The 21513-nt window shown below is 42.5% G+C and overlaps 1 protein-coding gene across 8 annotated transcripts in view; it reads right to left on the reverse strand.

The window, feature by feature from the left end:
* pik3cd (phosphatidylinositol-4,5-bisphosphate 3-kinase, catalytic subunit delta) overlaps positions 1-21513 on the reverse strand; it is a 214981-nt gene that overhangs the window by 66660 nt on the left and 126808 nt on the right. For all 8 annotated transcript variants that reach the window (XM_068016969.1, XM_068016966.1, XM_068016968.1 and 5 more), the window contains 4 exons: positions 16881-17109; positions 9189-9421; positions 3968-4147; positions 1106-1261 (listed from right to left, as the gene is read on the reverse strand). In XM_068016969.1, the coding sequence (XP_067873070.1) occupies positions 1106-1261; positions 3968-4147; positions 9189-9421; positions 16881-17109 (798 nt within the window). The remainder of the gene's footprint in view (positions 1-1105; positions 1262-3967; positions 4148-9188; positions 9422-16880; positions 17110-21513) is intronic.

The raw sequence follows: 21513 nt of genomic DNA on the forward strand, positions 1-21513 counted from the left end.
GGGAATGTAATTTTTACAGATTTTTATGAATAAAGTATATTTTGGAAATAAAAAAAAAATTTGTCCACATAGCACTTCACAAGTAACCCCATTGGTTGTAAAACAATTTAGGATGTGAAAGATACTATATATGTTGCAAGTTCCTACTTTTGCTGCAAACTCTGGACATTTCAACCTAATCGCACAGGTGCCCCAAGAGGGATTGTATATGGGGCAAGTCAACCTGCCCATTGCCTTGAGACATCTGCTACAGCTCAAACATTGGCTCAAATTGCAAACAAGTTATGTTTACGATGCAGTAAAATGAGTGTTTGATCGACACCATTCAATGAAACAGTGGAGCAGCTCCACTTAGATGTCGTTAAGTAAATAAGACTACTCCATTATCTAGAGCTACAAGTGCAAACAAGGTATTTCATTCACTGAGCGGGGGTGGGGCAAAGTTGAAATCCATCTCAGAATTAATGCCTTTCACTTTGTTAATAGGTTGGGCTTTTCCAGTATCAATCTTTTATGCATCTGAAGAAAATAAATGTTTTTGAGTAAAATAAAATCAACATTTGTTTTCAGCAGATGTTGCGCTGTCCCATTAAACCTGGTTCAGTGACATAGGAAATCTCTTGTGTATCATTCATAGAAAGACAAGGATGTTCCAGCATTGAAATAGGCCATTCAGCCCCACCAGTCCATTCTGGCATTGTCCCTCCAGCTGAGAAAATAGTCCTAATTACATTTACCCAGCCTCTTCCTATATCCTTTCACTTTCCACTCACTCATTGCCCAGAGACCTCAGATGAATGCTATTTGCCCTAGAATTTCTGCACCATTTTCTATAGCTTGTAGACGTCTGTTCAATATTGCTGTAATTGTTTAAACAGGATAAATTTAGCTCATTCAAACTGAGCAAACATTTCTGCACTAAAGCAAACAAATATCAATGTAGCAGAGCCAAGTGACACAAACTAACCCACCTGTGTTTTTGATTGCCGTGATCCTTTATTGTTCGATATTTGCTTAGAATTTGCATTTGCATCACTGGGTAATCCGGTTCACTCCTTTCCCCCTTAGACAGGTCCTGAGGGAATAAACAATCTGAGTTCCTTACCTTTTTAATTGGTAGTGGCGGTGGTTTGGAGTGTGAACGGCTCTTTGTGATTTGTCCCATGCAATTGGACTGCTCATCTTGGCAGGTCTTTATTGTGGTATTATGGACCATTGTCAGATGCGGAGTTAGATTACTGGACATACAGTTACAGATATACTGCAAAAAGAAAAATACAGGGCTTATTTGTGCTGGTAACTTATTAACGCACATTACATTTTGATGCAGTTTGTCCTTGTAATTACCGGCTAATCATTTTCTCGATAAACATAAGATCACAAAACAGTGTACAAGAAATAATCTGAGAGTTGATATCACAGAATTGCTGCAGAACAGGAGGTGGCCATTGTGTCAGTGCAGATTAAAACATGGCTACCCAACCCCGATGAGACTCGACTACATGTGTCAGGTTCTGGGCTATATACCGAGTCCAGCATTCGGGCTCAGGTTGCGTCGAGCTGGACGGTGCTGCTTCGGGAAGTCACAGGATCAGGCTTACCCATGATTCCCCACAACTCCATCTGCAGGAATAGCCTGCTGCCGGAACGGATGAAGGAGATTCATCTTGGGTTGTGTCGGGTGCGAAAACAAATTAAAGGACTCGGGCCCGGGTCGGGTTCGGGTTGGCTGTGGTTGGGTCGGGTTTTAATTTTATACCCGAGCCAGGCTTTATTGCAGATCATCATAGTGATTATACCTCATAACAGCTTTTCTTTTATTCATTCATGGGATGTGGGCATCGCTGGCCAGGCCAGCATTTATTACCCATCCCTAATTGCCCTTTAGAAGGTAGTGGTGAGCTGCCTTCTTGAACCGCTGCAGTCCATGTGGGGTAGGTACACCCACAGTGCTAGTGGTTAGATACAACTGAGTGGCTTGCTAGGCCATTTCAGAGGGCATGTAAGAGTCAACCACATTGCTGTGGGTCTGGAGTCACATGTAGGCCAGACCAGGTAAGGACAGCAGATTTCCTTCCCTGAAGGACATTAGTGAACCAGATGGGTTTTTACAACAATCGACAATGGTTTCATGGCCATCATTAGACTAGCTTTTTAATTCCAGATTTTATTAATTGAATTCAAATTCAATTAACCAGCCCTTCCTCTACACTCCAAATATTCAGACAATCTAATTTCTGGTTCATTTTGCATAATTTTGATTTACCTATTCAAATAGGTTCTCTGTTGGCAGGTTAGGCAGTTGAAGGATGTGATATATTCATTTGATTTAGATAACTGCTAAAATAGTGACACCTATCCTCAAATTACAGCTCTCCATTCCAGCCACTGCTCTACCATCTCAAGAGGTTTGCAATCGTTATCTTCTACCTCCCTCCAGACGGATGAGTCGGGTGATCTGAATCATAGAGATCCTCATAACTCTCACTGACGCTGTTTCCTGATCTCTCAGGAGTGTCCCAAGTGGGCTAAGTCTTTTGCCACTGTCCCCAGATGGAATGGCACACCACAACACTACAAAGTTGTAGCTCAGATTAGAACAGAGGAAATAAAAATAGAACATTTTGGAAATACTCAGCAGGTCTGGCAGCATCTGTGGAGGGAGAAGCAGAAGAAACGTTTCAGGTCTGTGACCTTTCATCAAAACTGGCAAAGGTTGGAAAAGAATTAGGTTTTAAGCATGTGAGGGAGGGGCAGGTTGGTGGAGAAAAGAACAAAAGGGTAATCGGGCAGAGGGCAGGAGAGATTAAATAACAAAGCTGTCAAGGGACAAAGGCAAAGAGCATGTTAATGTTTCTGGTGAAAGACAAAGCATTAGTCCAGTGAGAGTGTGAATGGCAGAATAATGAGCAGCTCTGTCCACATGAAAAATAGGCACATGGTTAAAAAATAAAATTTTTTAAATAGAAAAATATAAAATAAGGCCAGTCATATTCTGCAATTGTTGAACTCAATCTTGAGTCCGCAAAGCTGTAATGTGCCCAAGTGGAAGATTAGGTGCTGCTTCTCAAACTTGCGGTGATGTTCACTGGAACACTGCAGCAGGCCAAGGACAGAAATGTGGGCATGAGAGCAGGGGGGGGGTGGTGGGGGGGAGGGTGTTGAAATGGCAAGAAACCGGAAACTCGGGTCATGTTTTCAGACTGAGCAAAGGTGTTCCACAAAGCAGTCATGCAATCTATGTTTGGTCTCCCCAATGTAGAGGCGACTGCATTGTGAGCAACAAATACAGTATACTAAATTGAAGGAAGTACAGGTAAATCGCTGCTTCACCTGGAAGGAGTGTTCGGAGCCTTGGATGGTGAGGAGAGAGGAGGTAAAAGGGCAGGTACTACACCTCCTGCGATTGCATGGTAAGGTGCTGTGGGAAAGGGACGAGGTGTCGGGGGTGATGGAGGAGTGGACCTGCGGTTGCAGAGGGAACTAGCCCTTCGGAATGCTGACAGGGGAGGTGATGAGCAGGTTAGATTAGATGAAACCTGACTGAGGCAGTTTGTTTCCCTGGAAGTCAAACTCATGATTGTCCGTTCAAATTACTTGGCTGCCATCGCACAATTAATAAACAAGCACATACTAACTGTAGATATATTTTATGCTATTCCAATCCTACAGTTGAGTTTTAAGACCAGAAATATCATTGCTCTTCACAGGGTGTACAAAAGCCGCTCCAATATTTGCAACTTCAGTTGTCAACTGATAGGAGCCACCCTTCATGAAGTGTCAAGCACTGTAGCTCCATAATGCCAAGCCCTGCCTCTGATAGGTCTGGGCATCAACCCTGCTGAGGGTCGAACAAATACCCAGGACCCTTTGAAGCAAACACTGGCACCGGAGTGGCACGGTAAAACAACACAAACTGGATGGTACATATCACCAAAATGAAGACAACAAAAATGAGGCAGCTCACCTTAAATCGACCAAGAGGGTAGTTTCCGTAGATAAATTCTTCCGTTCCGTTCACTTGAAGGGTGTAATCTTCTGGGTCTTCAACTACTTTATGCCGGAAAACTGTAGCTTTTTTCTTCACTGCCAATTTCATTAGAAGTGCAGGAGGCGCTTGGGAGGAAATTTGGAAGCTGAAACTTTCCTGATGTTAAAAAAAAAAATAAACATCTATGAGCTGCAGAAGACAAAGCAGTCCAAAAATTCTTCACCGAGAGAGTGGTGAGAAATTGAAATTCACTATTAGAGAATGGTTGAAGTGATAGTATAGATACATTTAAGGGAAAGCTGGATAAACACATGTGGGAGAAGGAAATAGAGGGTTATGCTCATATAATTAGATAAGGAAGGTTGAGACAAAGCTTGAGTGGAGCATTAACTCTAGCACGGACTGGTTGGGCCGAATGGCCGGTTTCTATACTGTGCATTTAACTGCCCTTGAGACGAGCTGCTTTCTTCAACAGCTGAAGTCTGTGTGGTGTAGGTACACACATAGTGCTGTCAAGGAGGAAATTCCAGTATTTTGGCCCAGTGACAGTGAAGGAACAGCATGTCACTTGGAGTAAACCTTGCAGTTGGCGGTGTTCCCATGCAATTGTTGCCCTTGTTCGAGTTGGTACAGGCCACAGGTTTGGAAGGTGCTGTCGAAGGAGCCTTGGTGAGTTGCTGCAGTGCATCTTGTAGATGGCACACGCTGCTGGCACTGTGCATCAGTGGTGGAGGGAGTGAATATTTAACATGGTGGATGGTGTGCCAATAAAGCTTTGCTCTGCTTTGTCCTGGATGGTGTCGAGCTTCTTGAGTGTTGTTGGAGCTGCACCCATCCAGGCAAGTGGAGAGTATTCTATCACACTCCTGACTTGTGCCTTGTAGATAGTGGACAGGCTTTGGGGAGTCAGGAAGTGAGTTACTCGCTGCAGAATTTCCAGCCTCTGACCTGCCCTTGTAGCCACAGTATTTATGTGGGTGGTCCAGTTATGTCTCTGGTCAATGGTGACCTCCAGAATTATATGTAATTCTCCATAACACAGCATAGAGATAATGAACTAGCTATTCAGGCAGTTCTAACCTCTAGTAAATATCAAACTGTACAGGCACGTTTCAGATTGTACAGGACAGAGTTTGCTTAGGAGTGACTAGTGATGCTTAACTCAAGACAATATTTAGTGCAGACATAGGAACAGGAGTAGGCCATTCAGCCCCTCAGGCCTGTTCCACCATTCAACTAAATCGGACCCAAAATTTGTAAACCCAACCTCTCGACACCACCAATGTGGTGTTTTTCATTTGCCATGGCAACCACCTTTGTGCCTCAACTGAGACTATTTAATTGGAATCATTTCAAGTCAAGTCATGGGCAGCTTTGTGCTGTGGACCCATGTCAATGTAATCTTGCAAAAGAAGTTAAAAGGGGATTTAGACAAAAATTTACACAGCAGGTGTTTTGTAAAATGCAGCCAGATAAAATGTTGATCTTGAACTCCAGTACTATGGGATATGAATCACATAGTGCAACACAACTCCAATTAATGCTCCATAGATACTCTTTTAAATCTGTTGCATTTAGCCCCTTTATTGAGGCAGTATCACACTTCCAATGTGCAGCATATAACCAAAACAACAGGAGCGATCCATACCGTGCCCAATTGCAGATTCCAACTTCTTCTAATTAAGTTGGGAAGCTTAAGATAACCTAGCAGTTGGTATTAAAACCTCTGGTCGTGTAACATTGGTAATTACAGCAGGAAGTTGGCTTATTTTGTGTTCTTGAGATCAATGGACGAAACATTCAAGACTCCCTTAATTGCCAGGAATATTTCACCTACAAAATGTAGAGTGTCCTTTGTTAAGCTGGTTCTCTTCAGGAACTTGGAGGCTTTCTGGTTCATTGCACCAGATTTTGTTTAGAGGAATTCAATCGAATCAAGCAATGTTTAGGGGTAGACATCCAAAAACCTGGCTCAGCCTAATAAAGACTGACCAGAATCATAGTAGTTTCCCCTGCCTGAATCTTGTCATTGACTCAGACTAGGACGGGATGAAAGGCAAGGCATAGAGTATATTTAATTGTATGCAAGTGGTGGGGATTAACTGGAGATTCACTTGTGCCCCTATAAATAGGAACAGACTGAAACTGTGGTTACTGGGTGAGGAGGTGCATGTTTGTAATGTTCAACTCTTTAAATAAATGCTTATAAAAGTGTATAAAGATCAGCTTCATTTCTATCCTTCACCATCTGGCTTTCTGGAATACAACATAGAGGAATCGCAAATTCCAGTAAATTGACAAGCCATTTACAGCTCAAGGCCAGCTCCTCTGATGGTACAACCCGAACAGACTGCCACAAAATCAGTCTTCCTTCTCCTTTCTCTCTCCCATTTGTGGAAGCTGATCTGGGTCAAGTAATGGTGGACGGTAACATTAGTGAGACTGGGTCTTCCTCTGGAAAGTATCCACTGTGATGCTCCAAACCCCAGATCCGTGAAGTTTTGAGAATGCCAAAGCCAGATCTGAATGGAGTCAGGGACAGAGAAGTTAGGACAGAGTCTCTCACCGTTAGTTTCTGTAACTCATGACTTTGGTTTTGCTGCCGATGCCTTCTTGGAGGAACAGTGGTAACTGGAACACACACGGTTCAAGCTGGTTTATGTTTTACAAACTGTGCTACACCCCAGGCTAATTTCAGCTCTGGGTTTGACCGTTATGGGGGTGGGAGAAAAAAAAAAATCACACACTAATTGGCAAGGCCTTAGTTTAGGCCTTTCAGAAATGTCGTGGTATATAGAGGCCAGGTTAAATAATGTGCCTCTCATCTGTAACAAGTCTATCGAGGTTTTCCCCCAAGGCCTCTCTTGCACAGCTGGTGCTCACTGAAGTAAAGATTGAGTAAAAGAGAGAAACAGAAATATTTTCCTTTGATAGGCAAGAGCATTAATTTTGATTGTGGTGTAAAACTGCAGCAGTGAAAGGGTTAAAGCCTCAGAGCATCTTCTTTGCTAACTGCTGTTGTTCCCAATATTCCCACAGTTGGACAGGAGCATGTTTTTCTTTTCGAGTCAATTTTCTCCCATCTTCTGCTTCCTGAAACTGTTGACTCTGCTGGGAACAGTTCCAGAGGCTCCAGACACCTTCCGGAATTTCTCCCAAGTGACCATTCTACATAGGGTCAAGTCAGGACTTTCAGAAGGAGAGCTGTGCTCAGAGGGAGGCCAGGACTGGACACAGGGCTGCAACATTATAGCCCTGATTATTCATTCTTTCAAACCGTCATCTTTCAAAGTCGCCTCCCTGCTGTGAGAAGCATTCTCGCTTAATTTATACTCCTGTGATCGCAAAGGATGAGCACCGATTACTTATTAAACCATGAAGTGCCAGAAGCCAAGCCCAGTTCTGCTGTTAACATCTCAGATGCACAGTTTCCCACACAGCACACTGAGTAACAGTCAGGAACTATAGCAGCATTAAAGTTTGATGCACTGACAGATGCCATTCAGCCCATCATGTTGGTACTGGCATCATGGTAGAGAAAGGTGAAAAAGAACTTGCATTTATATCGTACCCTTCACAACCTCAAGATGTCCCAAAGTGTTTTACAGCCAATAAAGTGCTTTTGACGTATAGTCACTGTTGTAATGTAGGAAACATGGCAACCAATTCGCGCACAGCAAGCTCCCACAAACAGCAAAGTTATAACTTCCAGATAACCTGTTTTAGTGCTGTTGCTGGAGGGATAAATATTGGCTCAGGACGCGGAGGATATTTCCCCTGCTTTTCTTCAAATGTCCCAGACCTTTCTGTGTGAGCTTTCACCTCCACCCAAGAAGGCAGCTAGGGCCTCGGTTTATCATCTCATCCAAAAGACAGCACCTCCAACATTGTAGCACTCCCTCAGTATTGCACTGGAGTGTCAGCCTAGACTTTTGTGCTCATGTTTTTGTAGTGGGGCTTGAACCTGCAACCTTCTGAGCAACCAAGATTAATCCCATTGCCATAATCTTTCCCCATCGCCCTCTATCTTCCTTTGCTTCAAATACTTATCTCCTTCACCCTCAAATAGCGCAATGGTCTGTGCCTTGACCAGTCTGTGATGACATATTCCATACTCCTGCAACCCTTTGTGTAAAAACATTTCTCTTTATATCACTGTCTTAATGATTCCCTAATTAGAGAAATAGTCTTTCCCTGTTCATCTGAGTGTTCAGGCTTCTCAAGGGCAATTAGGGATGAGCAATAAATGCTGGTCTAGCCAGCGATGCCCACATCCTATGAAAGAATTAAAAAAAACTCCCTAGGCTGGGATGCTTAGGTTAACTAGATGTCCATTACTGATACCCTGGCAGAGATCAGCTGGCTCAAACCAGACAGGAAATCAAGCCTAAAATTGGATTTGCTTTTGCTCAGTTACATTTTGCTTTTGCCAATCAAGTCATTGAGAAATTCTGGAAAGTATTTTTTGGTGCAACATTGAATGGTAGGTCATTATTCAGCACAGAAGGATGATTGAATTACTATTTCCATTAAGCTGACAATCATTAAAGGTTACATTGCTCTGAAAAGGTTTTATACACACGCCAGCCATTGTATTGGACACTTAGGCAACTGTTCCACACCCATATAGGTGCAGCACAGTACAACCTCGAGGCCAGTATGTTAAACCCTCCAATAACTACCAAGCCATTCCATTTTCTGGCACTTTTATAAGGTGCGTTGACAATTGAATTTTAAACTAATGGCTGAGATGAGGAATATTATTTTGTAAACCTCAGTCAACGTGTAGTTTTTTTGGTTTGGATAAAACTGCTTTCTCAATGTAAACTGGTTAAGTGCCCCACCGTTGCCCCCTTCCTATGGTTTTATTACTGTACTGTGTACACTTCAAACAACCAGTAATCACTAATGAAGGGTCACTGACCTGAAATGTTAACTCTGCTTCTCTCTCCACAGATGCTGCCAGACCTGCTGAGTATTTCCAGCATTTCTTGTTTTTACTTCAGATTTCCAGCATCCGCAGTATTTTTCTTTTATTAACCAGTAATCACTCCTTTGAGATTTAATTTTTTGCAGCAGTGTGGCTTTTCCCAATTCTTAAAGATTGGGTTTTGAATGCAGTTAAAACAAAGTTGATCTTTTTGCAGTTGTTTCAACACAGACTAGAAGAACAAGTAAGAAAGCATTGCATACTCACTTCAGTGAACTGAAACTTCACATTTATGACAATGTTTCGGTTACTCTGCTTCCTGGTGATGCTGTTATCTACTACTTCTGGGATTGGCTCCAGATCCCTGGGAAAGCTGTATTCCATCCATTGCCGCCATGACAGTCGCTGCCTCTCTTCCGCTTTCTCCTCGCAAAACTGACGAATGCTCCCACGAAACTCATTCACTTCGGAATTGTGCACACTGTCAAACTCATGAAGACCTGCAATGAAGAGTAAATTGTTCCTCTCAAATCATTTTCATGTAATGCTGCATAAATCAAAAAAAATCATCGTGACCACATCATCAGCAGGGGTTCAAGTCTGGCCAAAAAGGAATTGGAAAGGCAGAATGTCATAGGGGTCAGTGGCAGCAGGTAAAGGGCACAACAGCGCCAGCAGCGAGTGGAAGACCATACTGACATGCTGTTCGAAGGTGCGCTGGAGCGTTTTCTTACACTGTTTCCTTTGAACGATATTCTCACCTTGAAAATAACTCAATAAAAGACTGAAAAAAAAATGCAAGGGGATCCATCCAACATTGATCGCTCCCACCAGTTGCCTTTGCCCTCTGTTCCTGTTTCCTTACCTACAAAAAAAACAAGGCTAGGAAAACGTGAAGTTTATCCAATGTAGACATGGTGAAAAACGTATGATATTGAGTCACTCCTAACCTTAAAATCTCCTGAGTGAGGAAAAAAAAACTACATCTGTGGAGAGAGAGAGAGAGAGAGAGAGAAAGAGTTAACATTTGAGGTCTGTGACCGTTCATCAGTTAACTCTGTTTCTGTCTCCACAGATGCTGCCAGACCTGCTGAGTATTTCTAACACTTTCTGATTTCATTTCAGATTTCCAGCATCCGCAGCATTTTGCTTTTTAAAACAAATCTACAACCAATTGTCCTATCTCTTTTCAAAGTTTTTTTGTTACCCCATGAACAACAGAAGAAAGAAGCAAAGGAGAAGCACATTGTGTGAGGCTCCTCTCACAGAGCTGATCAGGCCATTTCTTGGTGACACTGAAATTCCGCCAGCATACTCAACACTTAGCATTTTTAAGGCCCCTTTTAATAGAAGCTGCAACGTGAACAGAGGAACTCAAACCAACTCTCATGTAAAGGCCTGCTCGGGTCTGCAAAAAAAAAAAAAACCCCCGACCCGAGCCCAACAGAATCACATCCGACCCGAGCCCGACACGGCCAGAGTCCTTCCATTTTTTTCCCCGCCCTGACCATCAGTTAACTTCCATTTTTCACTTTGTTGCTGACCTGCACAAGTTTAAAATAACTGTGACAAAACCACCTTACTAATCCAAAAATTAAATGAACATCGGAGCCTTTGATAGAGCGTGTCCGGCCCGACCCGACCCGAGCCCGAATGCCACACCCAGAAGTGCAACCCGACCTGGCCCGAACCCGACACGTGTCGTCGGGTCCCGTCGGGTTCAGGTCGGGTTGCATGCCTTTACTCTCACGAGACTCTTCCCAAACCTAGTTCACCTGAGCAAACTGTCACTGCCTACACCAGTTTTAGTTTTAGTTTAGAGATACAGCACAGAAACAGGCCCTTCGGCCCACCGGGTCTGTGCTGACCATCAACCACCCATTTATACTAATCCTACACTAACTCCATATTCCTACCACATCCCCACCTGTCCTTATCACATCCGACCACCTACCTATACTAGGGGCAATTTATAATGGCCAATTAACCTATCAACCTGCAAGTCTTTGGCATGTGGGAGGAAACCGGAGCACCCGGAGGAAACCCACACAGACACAGGGAGAACTTGCAAACTCTACACAGGCAGTACCCAGAATTGAACCCGGGTCGCTGGAGCTGTGAGACTGCGATGCTAACCACTGCGCCGCCCATGCACCACTGCCCATAAACAGTGTGGTGCTAATGTTACTGGACTAGTAATCCAAAGGCATAGATGAATCATCTCCAAGGAAACGAGTTCAAATCCCACCACGGTAGATTGACAATTTGCGTTCAGTTTAACGAAATTGGAAAATAAAAGATATGCTGTAAAAAAAATCCAATTGGGTCATTGATGTCCTTTAGAGAAAGAGACCTGCTATTCTTACATGCTCTGTTTTAGCGTGTTTGACTCTTAGCCATTCCTCTGAAGTGCCCTAACAAGCCACTTAGTGTGCATCAATTAGTGGTTCAAAGAGGAGGCTCACTGCCGCGTTCTCCGGGTAACAAGAGATAGGCAATAAATGCCAACATCCCGGAAATACATTTAAAAAGACAGATTCAAATCATGATAAATCATCAACAGTTGTTCTTCCTGCCCCTCCTGTTAAAGAAAGATGCTTCTGTTAAAACCTCCTCAGCATTGGAATAATGAGTAATAACAGGAAAATGCTGGATATACACAATGAAGTTAGAGAATTTCCACTTTAGACTCAGTGATTTCAGAGCAACTGCTCCCAAAATTGCACCTGTTTTGCAAAGTGTTTTTTCTTCCCCATCGCCCGCTTTAAGTTTCTGCCTGAACACATTTGCAAATGGCCATATCCAAAACCTGCCTGGAAGCAGCACAATGCTTCAAAACCTAATTTAAAAAAAAAATTACTTTAAAAAATATTCCTTGATAAATCTCAGAGTGGTAACTTGGTAAAGTTTGATTAATACAGCTGAAAATGGGTTTATCATTAAAAAAAATAAGCGTCAATATACTACCTGAGAGAAGACCCAATTTTAATTTCCTGACAGACTCCTAAAAAAATGTTTTAAAAACTATTTTCTAGCTAGATTGGGGCACGTGAATTCCTTAATAAACTTTTTTAAAAATCGAAAACCTTTCAATTTGTACCAATAGCGTCCTTGCTCCCAAAATTCCAGTTCTATTTTTGGAACCTGTAAATGAACGCAATTAGTGGAAACTCCCAAAGGTGGTTAATTCATCCTGGGGGTGTGGCCAGTTTTGCGGGCAAGGCCGACTGCGAGCAGGATGTTTTTAGAAGCAGTGCAAAAGATCGCGGAAACTCGAGCAATTTGCGCTTAAATTTCCGCGATCCTTTGTGTCGATTAAACAAGAAAAAAGACTTCCATTTATATAGCACCTTTCACAATCACCAGACATTCCAATGTGCTTTACAGCCAATGAAGTACTTTTTGAAATGGCGTCACTGTTGTAATGAAGGAAACATGGCAGCTTATTTGTACACAGCAAGCTCCCAGAAACATCAACGTGATAATGACCAGATAATCTGTTGATGTTGACTGAGGGATAAATATTGGTCAGCACACCGGGAATAACTTTCCTGCTCTTCTTAAAAATAGTGCCATGGGATCTTTTACATCTACCTGAGAGGACAGATGGGACTTCAGTTTAACATCTCATCCAAAAGACAGCACCTCCGACAGCGCAGCACTCCCTCAGTACTGCACTGGAGAGTCAACCTAGATTGTTGCATTCAAGTCCTGAAATTGACTTGGAAGCAAGAGTGCTACCAACTGCGCCACAGCTGACTGATATTGGGGGAAATATGCCAAAAAAAAAATGGGGAAAATTGAGTGGAAAATTCAGGCCGCAGTCAGCAAATGAAATAGGAAGAACTGTGCATTACCAGCATTTTCTATTTTTATTTTAGATTTCCAGCTTTTCTTTTGGAAACCCTATATAAAAATAAAAGCTCATCTAAAGTATTACTATTTCTAAGTGTTGAAATATATACCTCTAAGTTTAGTAGATCCTTATAAATATACAGACAATTATTAATGACCACAATTAGAAATTAAACATGTATTTGGAGCTTTGCATTACTCATTCAGAATCAGCATCCAGGACTCTGCACCCTCTCATCAATCTATCTAAACTCTTTATTCCATATTCAGCCTGAGCAACCAAGTGAAGTTACACGGAGTGACCTCAACCCATCCCGAGTTCCGTTGCATCTCTGATTTCTTAAGTCAATACTTTTCTTTTACTGTGTTGGGAACTTCACTGAAATGTTTTTTGGGCTACCTCCATCTCTCATGAAATGTCAAGTCCCAAAAAGCTGCCTCATGCTTGGAACTCCGCCCTTTCCCGCAACAATCAAATCACAACCATACTCCTGAAGCAATGGGTTTCTTTCAGCCACGTGGAGAATTCCTCAAGTTTTAATTGGCTGCTCATTACAGTTGACATGTTACCAACGAACATTCTTGTAGACTTTGTGTTGCAATAGGCAACATAGAGCTGAACTAACAACTCCCTTTCCCAGAAAAGCTGAATCACAGCCATAATCCCTCCAATACAATTAATTACATTTTACCAATGGTATGAGGCGATATATAGATTCACTCCCAGGGCAAAATCCATACATCTATTTACAACCTATTAACAATCAACATCCCCCACTATTAACATTTGGGGGTTACCATTGACCAGAAACTGAACTGGAGTAGCCATATAAATACTGTGGCTACAACAGCAGGTCAGAGGCTAGGAATCCTGAGGTGAGTAACTCACCTCCTGACTCCCCAAAGCCTGTCCACCATCTACATGGCTCAAGTCAGGAGTGTGATGGAATACTCTCCACTTGCCTGGATGGGTGCAGCTCCAACAACACTCAAGAAGCTCGACACCATCCAGGACAAAGCAGCCCACTTGATTGACATCCCATCCACAAACATTCACTCCCTCCACCACCGACACACAGTGATAGCAGTGTGTACCATCTACAAGATGCACTGCAGCAACGCACCAGGGCTCCTTAGACAGCACCTTCTAAACCCATGACCTCTACCACTGGATGGATAAGGGCAGCAGATGCATGGCAACATCACCACCTGTAAGTTCCCCTCCAAGTCACACACCATCCTGACTTGGAACTATATCACCGTTCCTTCACTGTTGCTGGGTCAAAATCCTGGAACTCCCTTCCTAACAGCACTGTTGGGTGCACCTACCCCACATGGACTGCAGCGGTTCAAGAGGGCGGCTCACCACCACCTTCTCAAGGGCAATTAGGGATGGGCAATAGATACTGGCCTAGTCAGCAATGCCCACATCCCGTGAACGAATTTTTTAAGAAGGGTGGCACAGTGGCGCAGTGGTTAGCACCGCAGCTTCACAGCTCCAGTGACCCGGGTTCAATTCTGGGTACTGCCTGTGTGGAGTTTGCAAGTTCTCCCTGTGTCTGCGTGGGTTTTCTCCGGGTGCTCCGGTTTCCTCCCACAAGCCAAAAGACTTGCAGATTGATAGGTAAATTGGCCATTATAAATTGCCTCTAGTATAGGTAAGTGGTAGGGAAATATAGGAACAGGTGGGGATGTGGTAGGAATATGGGATTAGTGTAGGATTAGTATAAATGGGTGGTTGATAGTCGGCACAGACCCGGTGGGCCGAAGGGCCTGTTTCAGTGCTGTATCTCTAAACTAAACTAAACTAAACTATTCCCTGCAAATGGGAAACAAGAAGGTTAAGTGTGGATTGATTGTTCTGTTCCCCATTTGGATTACAAGTTGCAGTTGACCAAGTGACTCCTTACACAGAGTACAGACCCCCAGAAATAATCAACTAAGAGAAGTGTCAGGTGTCTGTGAAAGTAGATCTTCACAGCAAACCAAGTGAAGCAAAGTCATTTAGAGTGGAAAACATGCCAAGGAGGTTGCAGGATCGGGTGTAATTTCTTTTTCTTCTTGGCGTATGGGCAATGCTGGTGAGGCTGCATTTATTGCCCATTCTTAGCTGCCCTGAGAAGCTGGTGCAGGATCCTGAGCCACTGTAATAATGGTGGTGAAATTCCCACTATGTTAATGACATTTTCATCGTGATACCATGAAGTGTTGATGTGATTTACAGCATCGTACTGCACGTTTAAGAAACAAAACGTCAGCCACATACTTACACATGAAGATGCTGCCCCTTTCAGGAAAACTTATGCCAACCCTCTGCCCACTATAGGGGCAAAGGGATGTACAGGAGCATGAAAGGCGACTTTTCTTCAGTCTATATCCTCACCAGAAACAGCTGCGCCAACTATAAGGGGATTCTTGACACACACTTTAAATATTCTCGGACCCTCAGAGTGTTGTTCAGGACATGCAGACACATAAGCAATGCCTGATGCAATGTGTATATGTATGTTCGTATGGTTGTGCACGTTCAGAGGTGGCCCAGGTTTTGGAGGAAGCCAAAGCATGCTGAATGAATGGCCAGTCTACCCAATGGTGTACGGTGGCCTCACGGTGCCATCAGGAAGCAATCTATTGTCATTCAACATCTATTGTCATTTTGAGAAGTCATGATCTGCCTTGGATTTTGGGTAATGTGTCAGCACGGTTATGAATATTGGAGCAGACACATTCATCCACAGAGACAGTTACTTTGACTGCAACTTGGCGACAACGTATCCAAAATGCACCGCATTCACGATTCAATTTTGGATGCTGCATGAACTTCTGTGTTAATGTCATTTCAATTTCATTGAAATCTTCTCAGGAATTTTCAATTCCTGGAGAATTGAAAGCTGTCCCAAATAGGCTGCTGGAAAGCTACAGAATCTGCTATGTTTGCTGCAGGTCAAACTTGATCAAAGTTCTTTTGTTTTAAAGAAAGTGACAATCTGCTCCAGCACCATACAAGACAGTTTACCTGAACAATTCTTTTATAGAGTTATAAATCAAACCATTTTTAAAGAATTGTTCAGGTAAACTGTCTTGTATGGTGCTGGAAAAAAGCAGTGAAAAATTCTGACTAACATCAACTCAGTGAGTTTTGTTTATTCATTCGTGGGATGTGGGTGTCGCTGGCTACGCCAGCATTTATTGCCCACCCCTAATTGCCCTTGAATTGCTAGGCCATTTCAGAGGGCAGTTAAGAGTCAACCACATTGCTGCAGGCCAGACCATTCCCGAAAGGAACAGATGGGTTTTTACAACAATCAACAATGGTTTCATGGTCATCATCAGACTAGCTTTTTAATTCCAGATTTATTAATTGAATTCAAATTTCACCATCTGCCGTAGCGGGATACGAACCCATGTCCCCAGAGAATTAGCCTAGGCTCTGGATTACTAGTCCAGTAATATTACCACTATGTCACCACCTCCCCTCTGTTATTATAACATCAACTGGTTGGTAATCACTGAGGCAAATTGAATCATTTCGAAGGAACTTCCCAGACGGCCTACTGGGTAAAGACACTCTGGTACCGAGCCATGCAATCCAGAAGATTTTAGCAATCAATCTGTGTTATTTCCCGAACTAATTCCACTTGGAACACTGCAGTCACAGTCTTGCACAGTCTAGGCTAGAGATGGGGAAGTGCAGCTGCAGTTCCTACTCTTGTCTGATATTCCCTGTTGGAAAGTGGTTAGACGATAAGTGAAAATAGAATTGGGTTCCTTGTGGTACACTCCATGCACCTGCAGACTACTGGTGATCACAGTTATACGGAAAGGCATGAAGCGTACCCACTTGGGTGATGCACAGCTGGTACATCACCAGATGGTAGGCTCCAATTGTGGAAGTGAAACCCATTAAAATCTAACACCTTCTTCAGGAAGAAAGATCGGGAAGCAACAAAAGCTGTAAATGGCTAATATTCTTTATAGAGTAGAATTAGTGAGAAAGCTCATCGCATTTGTTGACATTTTTAGTAGCATTTCCAAAACTCATAGCTAATGCTGAATAACATACAGTGAATGAATTATAAGTATTTTCAACCTTGTTGGTCTTACCTTTTCCAATTAGAAGGCTTATCTGCGAATTAATGAGTTTTTCTGCTCGGTCTCCTTCTCTTGCTACAAGTTTCAGGATAGGAAGGAATGGCCGCACGTCACAGAGACGCCTGCGTTCATCCTCCAGCTCCTCCTGCTCAGCTGTGTGGTTGATGCAGGTGAAGACATAGGCGTCCGGCTCATTTAAAGTGTGGAAAAGGGGTTGATGCTGAGCCTGCTGCCAGAGCAACTGCGGGAGGAGGAGACACCGTTCATTATTTCAGTGAATATCTTTTAAGGGAAATCAAGATTCTATTGTTAGGACTTGACAAAGACGAGTGCACTCTTTCTGAAAATTCCCACCTTTTAGTACGACTTCTCTGTACAATTAAAAGTGACTTATTTGGAGAGGTAGCATCAAACTTCCATTCTTACCCAATGCTGCTGTGATCTGAATTTGACTCACTATTGTTACTTGATCAACTCTTTAAGGGGAGAGACATAGAGCTTCTACTTGCATATTGCAGCTGCTTGCTCATTGCTTCTTTTCCTTAATCCCCATAAACTTCTCCGGATCAACTTATTAACAAGATAAAATCAGATAGTCAGAGGGCCAATAAGCAGTGGACACAGATTTAAGATAATTGGCAAAAGAACCAATGGTGATGGAGATTTAAAAAAAATATATAAACACAGCAGGTTGTCATGACCTGGAAGACATCTACAGTGAGAGTGGTGGAAGCAGATTCAATAGTAACTTACAAAAAGGGAATTGGATGAATACTTGAAAGGGGGAAAAAAGTGCAGGGCTACGGGGAAGGAGCAGGAAAGTGGAACTAATTGGATCGCTCTACCAAACAGCCGGCACAGACACAATGGGCTGAATGGCCTCCGTCTGTGCTTTAAAATTCAATGATTTTCCTGGTTCTGTTCCAATCTAGTATGAATGGAATGCTGGAGGAGAATGGGCTGCCTGCTAGGAAGGCTACAACCAGGATCCACAGGATATCACCCATTCTCCCTTCCATAATGAGTAGTATCGATGGCAATAATCAATGCCCCATAGAGGTCATATTCTCTCTTACTTCAACATCCTAAAATGGACAGTTCTCCATAGAAGTAGAGAGCAGGGCTGAGCACCTCGTGTGTTATTTTCTTGCTTGTGTAACTTTATGCTGTGCAGAATATTTTTTAAATGCACAATTTTCAATGAATTTCAAGGGAAGTAAAAATAAAACATCTATTTTTTTCCTGAAGGAAAACCATAACTGCGGTCATTAATACAAGAACTCAACTAGGGGCAAATGTACAAGAACTCAACTAGGGGCAAATGTACAAGAACTCAACTAGGGGCAAAGGAATGGGTGCCTTCACTTTCTTCTCCAATAATGAATATATTTAGGTTTAAAAATAAGAATGACTACCAAAAGAAAATACATCAACATTAAAGTTACAAGCTGGTTATAATAGTCTGGAGCTTTGATAAACGCTCGGAAGGATAGCAATTTCTTCACAAGACCTTTGAGCTTGTTTTCAACCCTTTTGGAACCATTAACTTGCACTGCAAGGTAAGTAAATTAATGCAATCTCTTTCTGAAAGAACAACACAATATTCCGTTGCGCTTACAGGTGCAGTGTGCGCAATCCTTCCTCAAAACTGTTGGACAGGAAATTCCGTGCTAACCATTTACTGTCAGCAATGAAGCAACAACTGCAAGGTCTGTGAAATAATGAGATTACTGGCAAGAAGTTATTAACCATATATGTCCCAGTCTTCAAAATTGCAACCAATCAACTTCCCATCATACAACCTTACAGCACAGGAGGTGACCATTTGGCCCATCCGGCCTGTGCCAGCTCTTTGAAAGAGCAATCCAATTAGTCTTAATACCCCCTGCTTTTTCCCCATATCCTTATAAATGTGGTGGCAAGACACAGACCACAATAACTTCAGTAAAGGGTATTCCTGGCACGGATATCCAATTAGTCCCATTCCCCCGCTCCTTCCCTCTAGCCCTACAAATGTTTCCTTTCCATACTTATCCATTTTCCTGTTGAAAGCTACTATTGAATTTGCTTCCACCGCCCATCATCACCACTCACTGCGGAAGTTTGAGATCCTCCTCTGTAACAGGAATCAGCTCAGCTAGCACAGTGTGGGCTAGAGTCCAACAGTATTAGAATAGGAAAGTCTTAAGTGCTTAATAATTTGACATTATCCACTGAGGCACATTAACTTTATTCAGAGCATGTTCAAAATGAGGGCTTTTAATATTACTTGTAGATCTTTCATGGCGTTGCTCACCGCACATCAGGATATATTGCTCTATAAGAACTGTAGAATTCTATCATGTATGTCAGTCTGCTCTATTCTGTCTATCTCTTTAAGGCCACCATTTCCTGGTAGCAGCAGATCAGAGGTCAGTTATAGGTTTAACAGACTCATGATGGATATTGCTAAAGTGTATTTCTTTCTCTTGTTTACTGCTTTAGTTAATTTGGTTATTTATACAAAGTGCAACACTTGAATCCGAGGTTCACGGTTCAATGCAGAGTAATATGAAGTGGTAAATTTTGGGTAAAAGAACATGCAAGGAAATATATCCTAAAAGAGTGGATTCTTAACAAGCATAGAGGAACAGAAAGACTAGTGATGCAGATCATTAATTTATAAAAGTGGCAGTGCTGGTTCAAAAAGCCAGAATAAAACAATAATGGGGTTTTGGGTTTTTCTCTTTTAGGTACACTGAATACAAAAGCAAGGAAAGGATGTTGAATTTGTACAAGATATTGATTAGGTCACAGTTAGGAATATCATGTGCGGTTCAAGACCCCGGGTCCTGATGGACTTCATCCATGGGGCTTAAAAGAAATGGCTAGTGAGCTAGTTGATGCATTGGTTTTGATTTTCCAAAATTCCCTAGATTTGGCAGAAAGTTCCATTAAATTGGAAAATAGCCAATGTAACTTCTTTATTCAAAAAGGGAGGGAGACGGAAAGCAGGAAACTACAGGCCAGTTAGCTTAACACCTGTCCTAAGAAAAATGTTAGAACCTATTATTAAAGATGCAGGGCACTTAGAAAAAATCAAGGTAAATCAGGCAGAGTCAACATGGTTTTGTGAAAGGGAAATCATGTTTAACCAATTTATTGGAGTTCTTTGAAGTAATAACATGTGCTTTGGATAAAGGGGAACTGGTGGATGTACTGGACTTAGATTTCCAGAAGGCATTTGATAAGGTGCCACATCAAAGGTTTTTGCAGAAAATAAAAGCTCATGGTGTAGGGGGTAACATTTTGGCATGGATAGAAGATTGACTAGCTAACAGGAAACAGAGAGTAGGCATAAACGGGTCATTTTCTGGTTGGCAAGATGTAACGAGTGGTGTGCTACAGGGATCACTGCTGGGCCCTCAACTTTTTACAATTTATATAAATGACCAGGGGGCACAGATTTAAGGTGATTGGTAGAAGGATTAGAAGGGACATGAGGAAAAACTTTTTCACCCAGAGGGTGGTGGGTGTCTGGAATTCACTGCCAGGAATGGTGGTGGAGGCAGAAACCTTCAATTCTTTTAAGTGCTGTCTGGCAAGGCTATGGACCAGGCGCTGGAAGGTGGGATTAGATTGGGCAGCTAGTTTTTTTCAGCTGGCATGGACACGATGGGCTCAAAGGCCTCCTTCTGTGCTGTAATTTTTCTATGGTTATATGAAGTGACCAAGGATATGGTTGCTAAATTTGCTAAACAAAGAATGGTCCGAAAGTAGGTTGTGAGGAGGTCATAAGGAGGCTACAAAGAGATATAGATAGGTTAAGTGAGTGGACAAAGATCTGATAAATGGAGTATAATGTGGGAAAATGGAAAAAGGTCCATTTTGGCAGGAAGAATAAAAAAGCATATTATCTAAATGGTGAGAGATTGCAGAGGTCTGAGATGCAGAGGGATCTGGGTGTCCTAGTGCATGAATCACAAAAGGCTAGTATACAGGTTCAGCAAGTAATTAAGAAAGCTAATAGAATGTTATCATTTATTGAGAGGGGAATTGAATACAAAAGTAGGGAGCTTATGCTTCAGTCATACAGGGCCTTGGTGAGACCACATCTGGAGTATTGTGTACAGTATTGGTCTCCTTATTTGAGGAAGGATGTAAACATGTTGAAAGCAGTTCAGAGAAGATTTACTAGACTAATATCTGGAATGGACGGGTTGTCTTATGAGGAAAGGTTGGACAGGCTAGGCTTGTATCTGCTGGAGTTTAGAAGAGTAAGAGGCGACTTAATTGAAACGTATAAGATCCTGAGGGCTCTTGACAGGATAGACGTGGAAAGGATGTTTCCTCTTGTGGGAGAATGTAGAACTGGGGGTCACTATTTAAAAATAAGGAGTCGCCCATTTACGACAGAGACGAGGGGAATTTTTTTCTCTCTCAGAGGGTCGTGTGTCTTTGGAATTCTCTTCCTCAAAAGGCGGTGGAAACAGAGTCTTTGAATATTTTTAAGGCAGAGGTAGATAGAATCTTGATAAGCAAGGGGGTGAAAGGTTATTGGGGGCAGGCGGGAATGTGGAGTTGAGGTTACAAATCAGATCAGCCATGATCTTATTGAATGGCGGAGCAGGCTCGAGAGGCCGAGTGGCCTACTCCTGCTCCTAAT

The sequence above is a fragment of the Heterodontus francisci genome, chromosome 37 (assembly GCF_036365525.1).
Source record: "Heterodontus francisci isolate sHetFra1 chromosome 37, sHetFra1.hap1, whole genome shotgun sequence".
NCBI lineage: Eukaryota > Metazoa > Chordata > Chondrichthyes > Heterodontiformes > Heterodontidae > Heterodontus > Heterodontus francisci.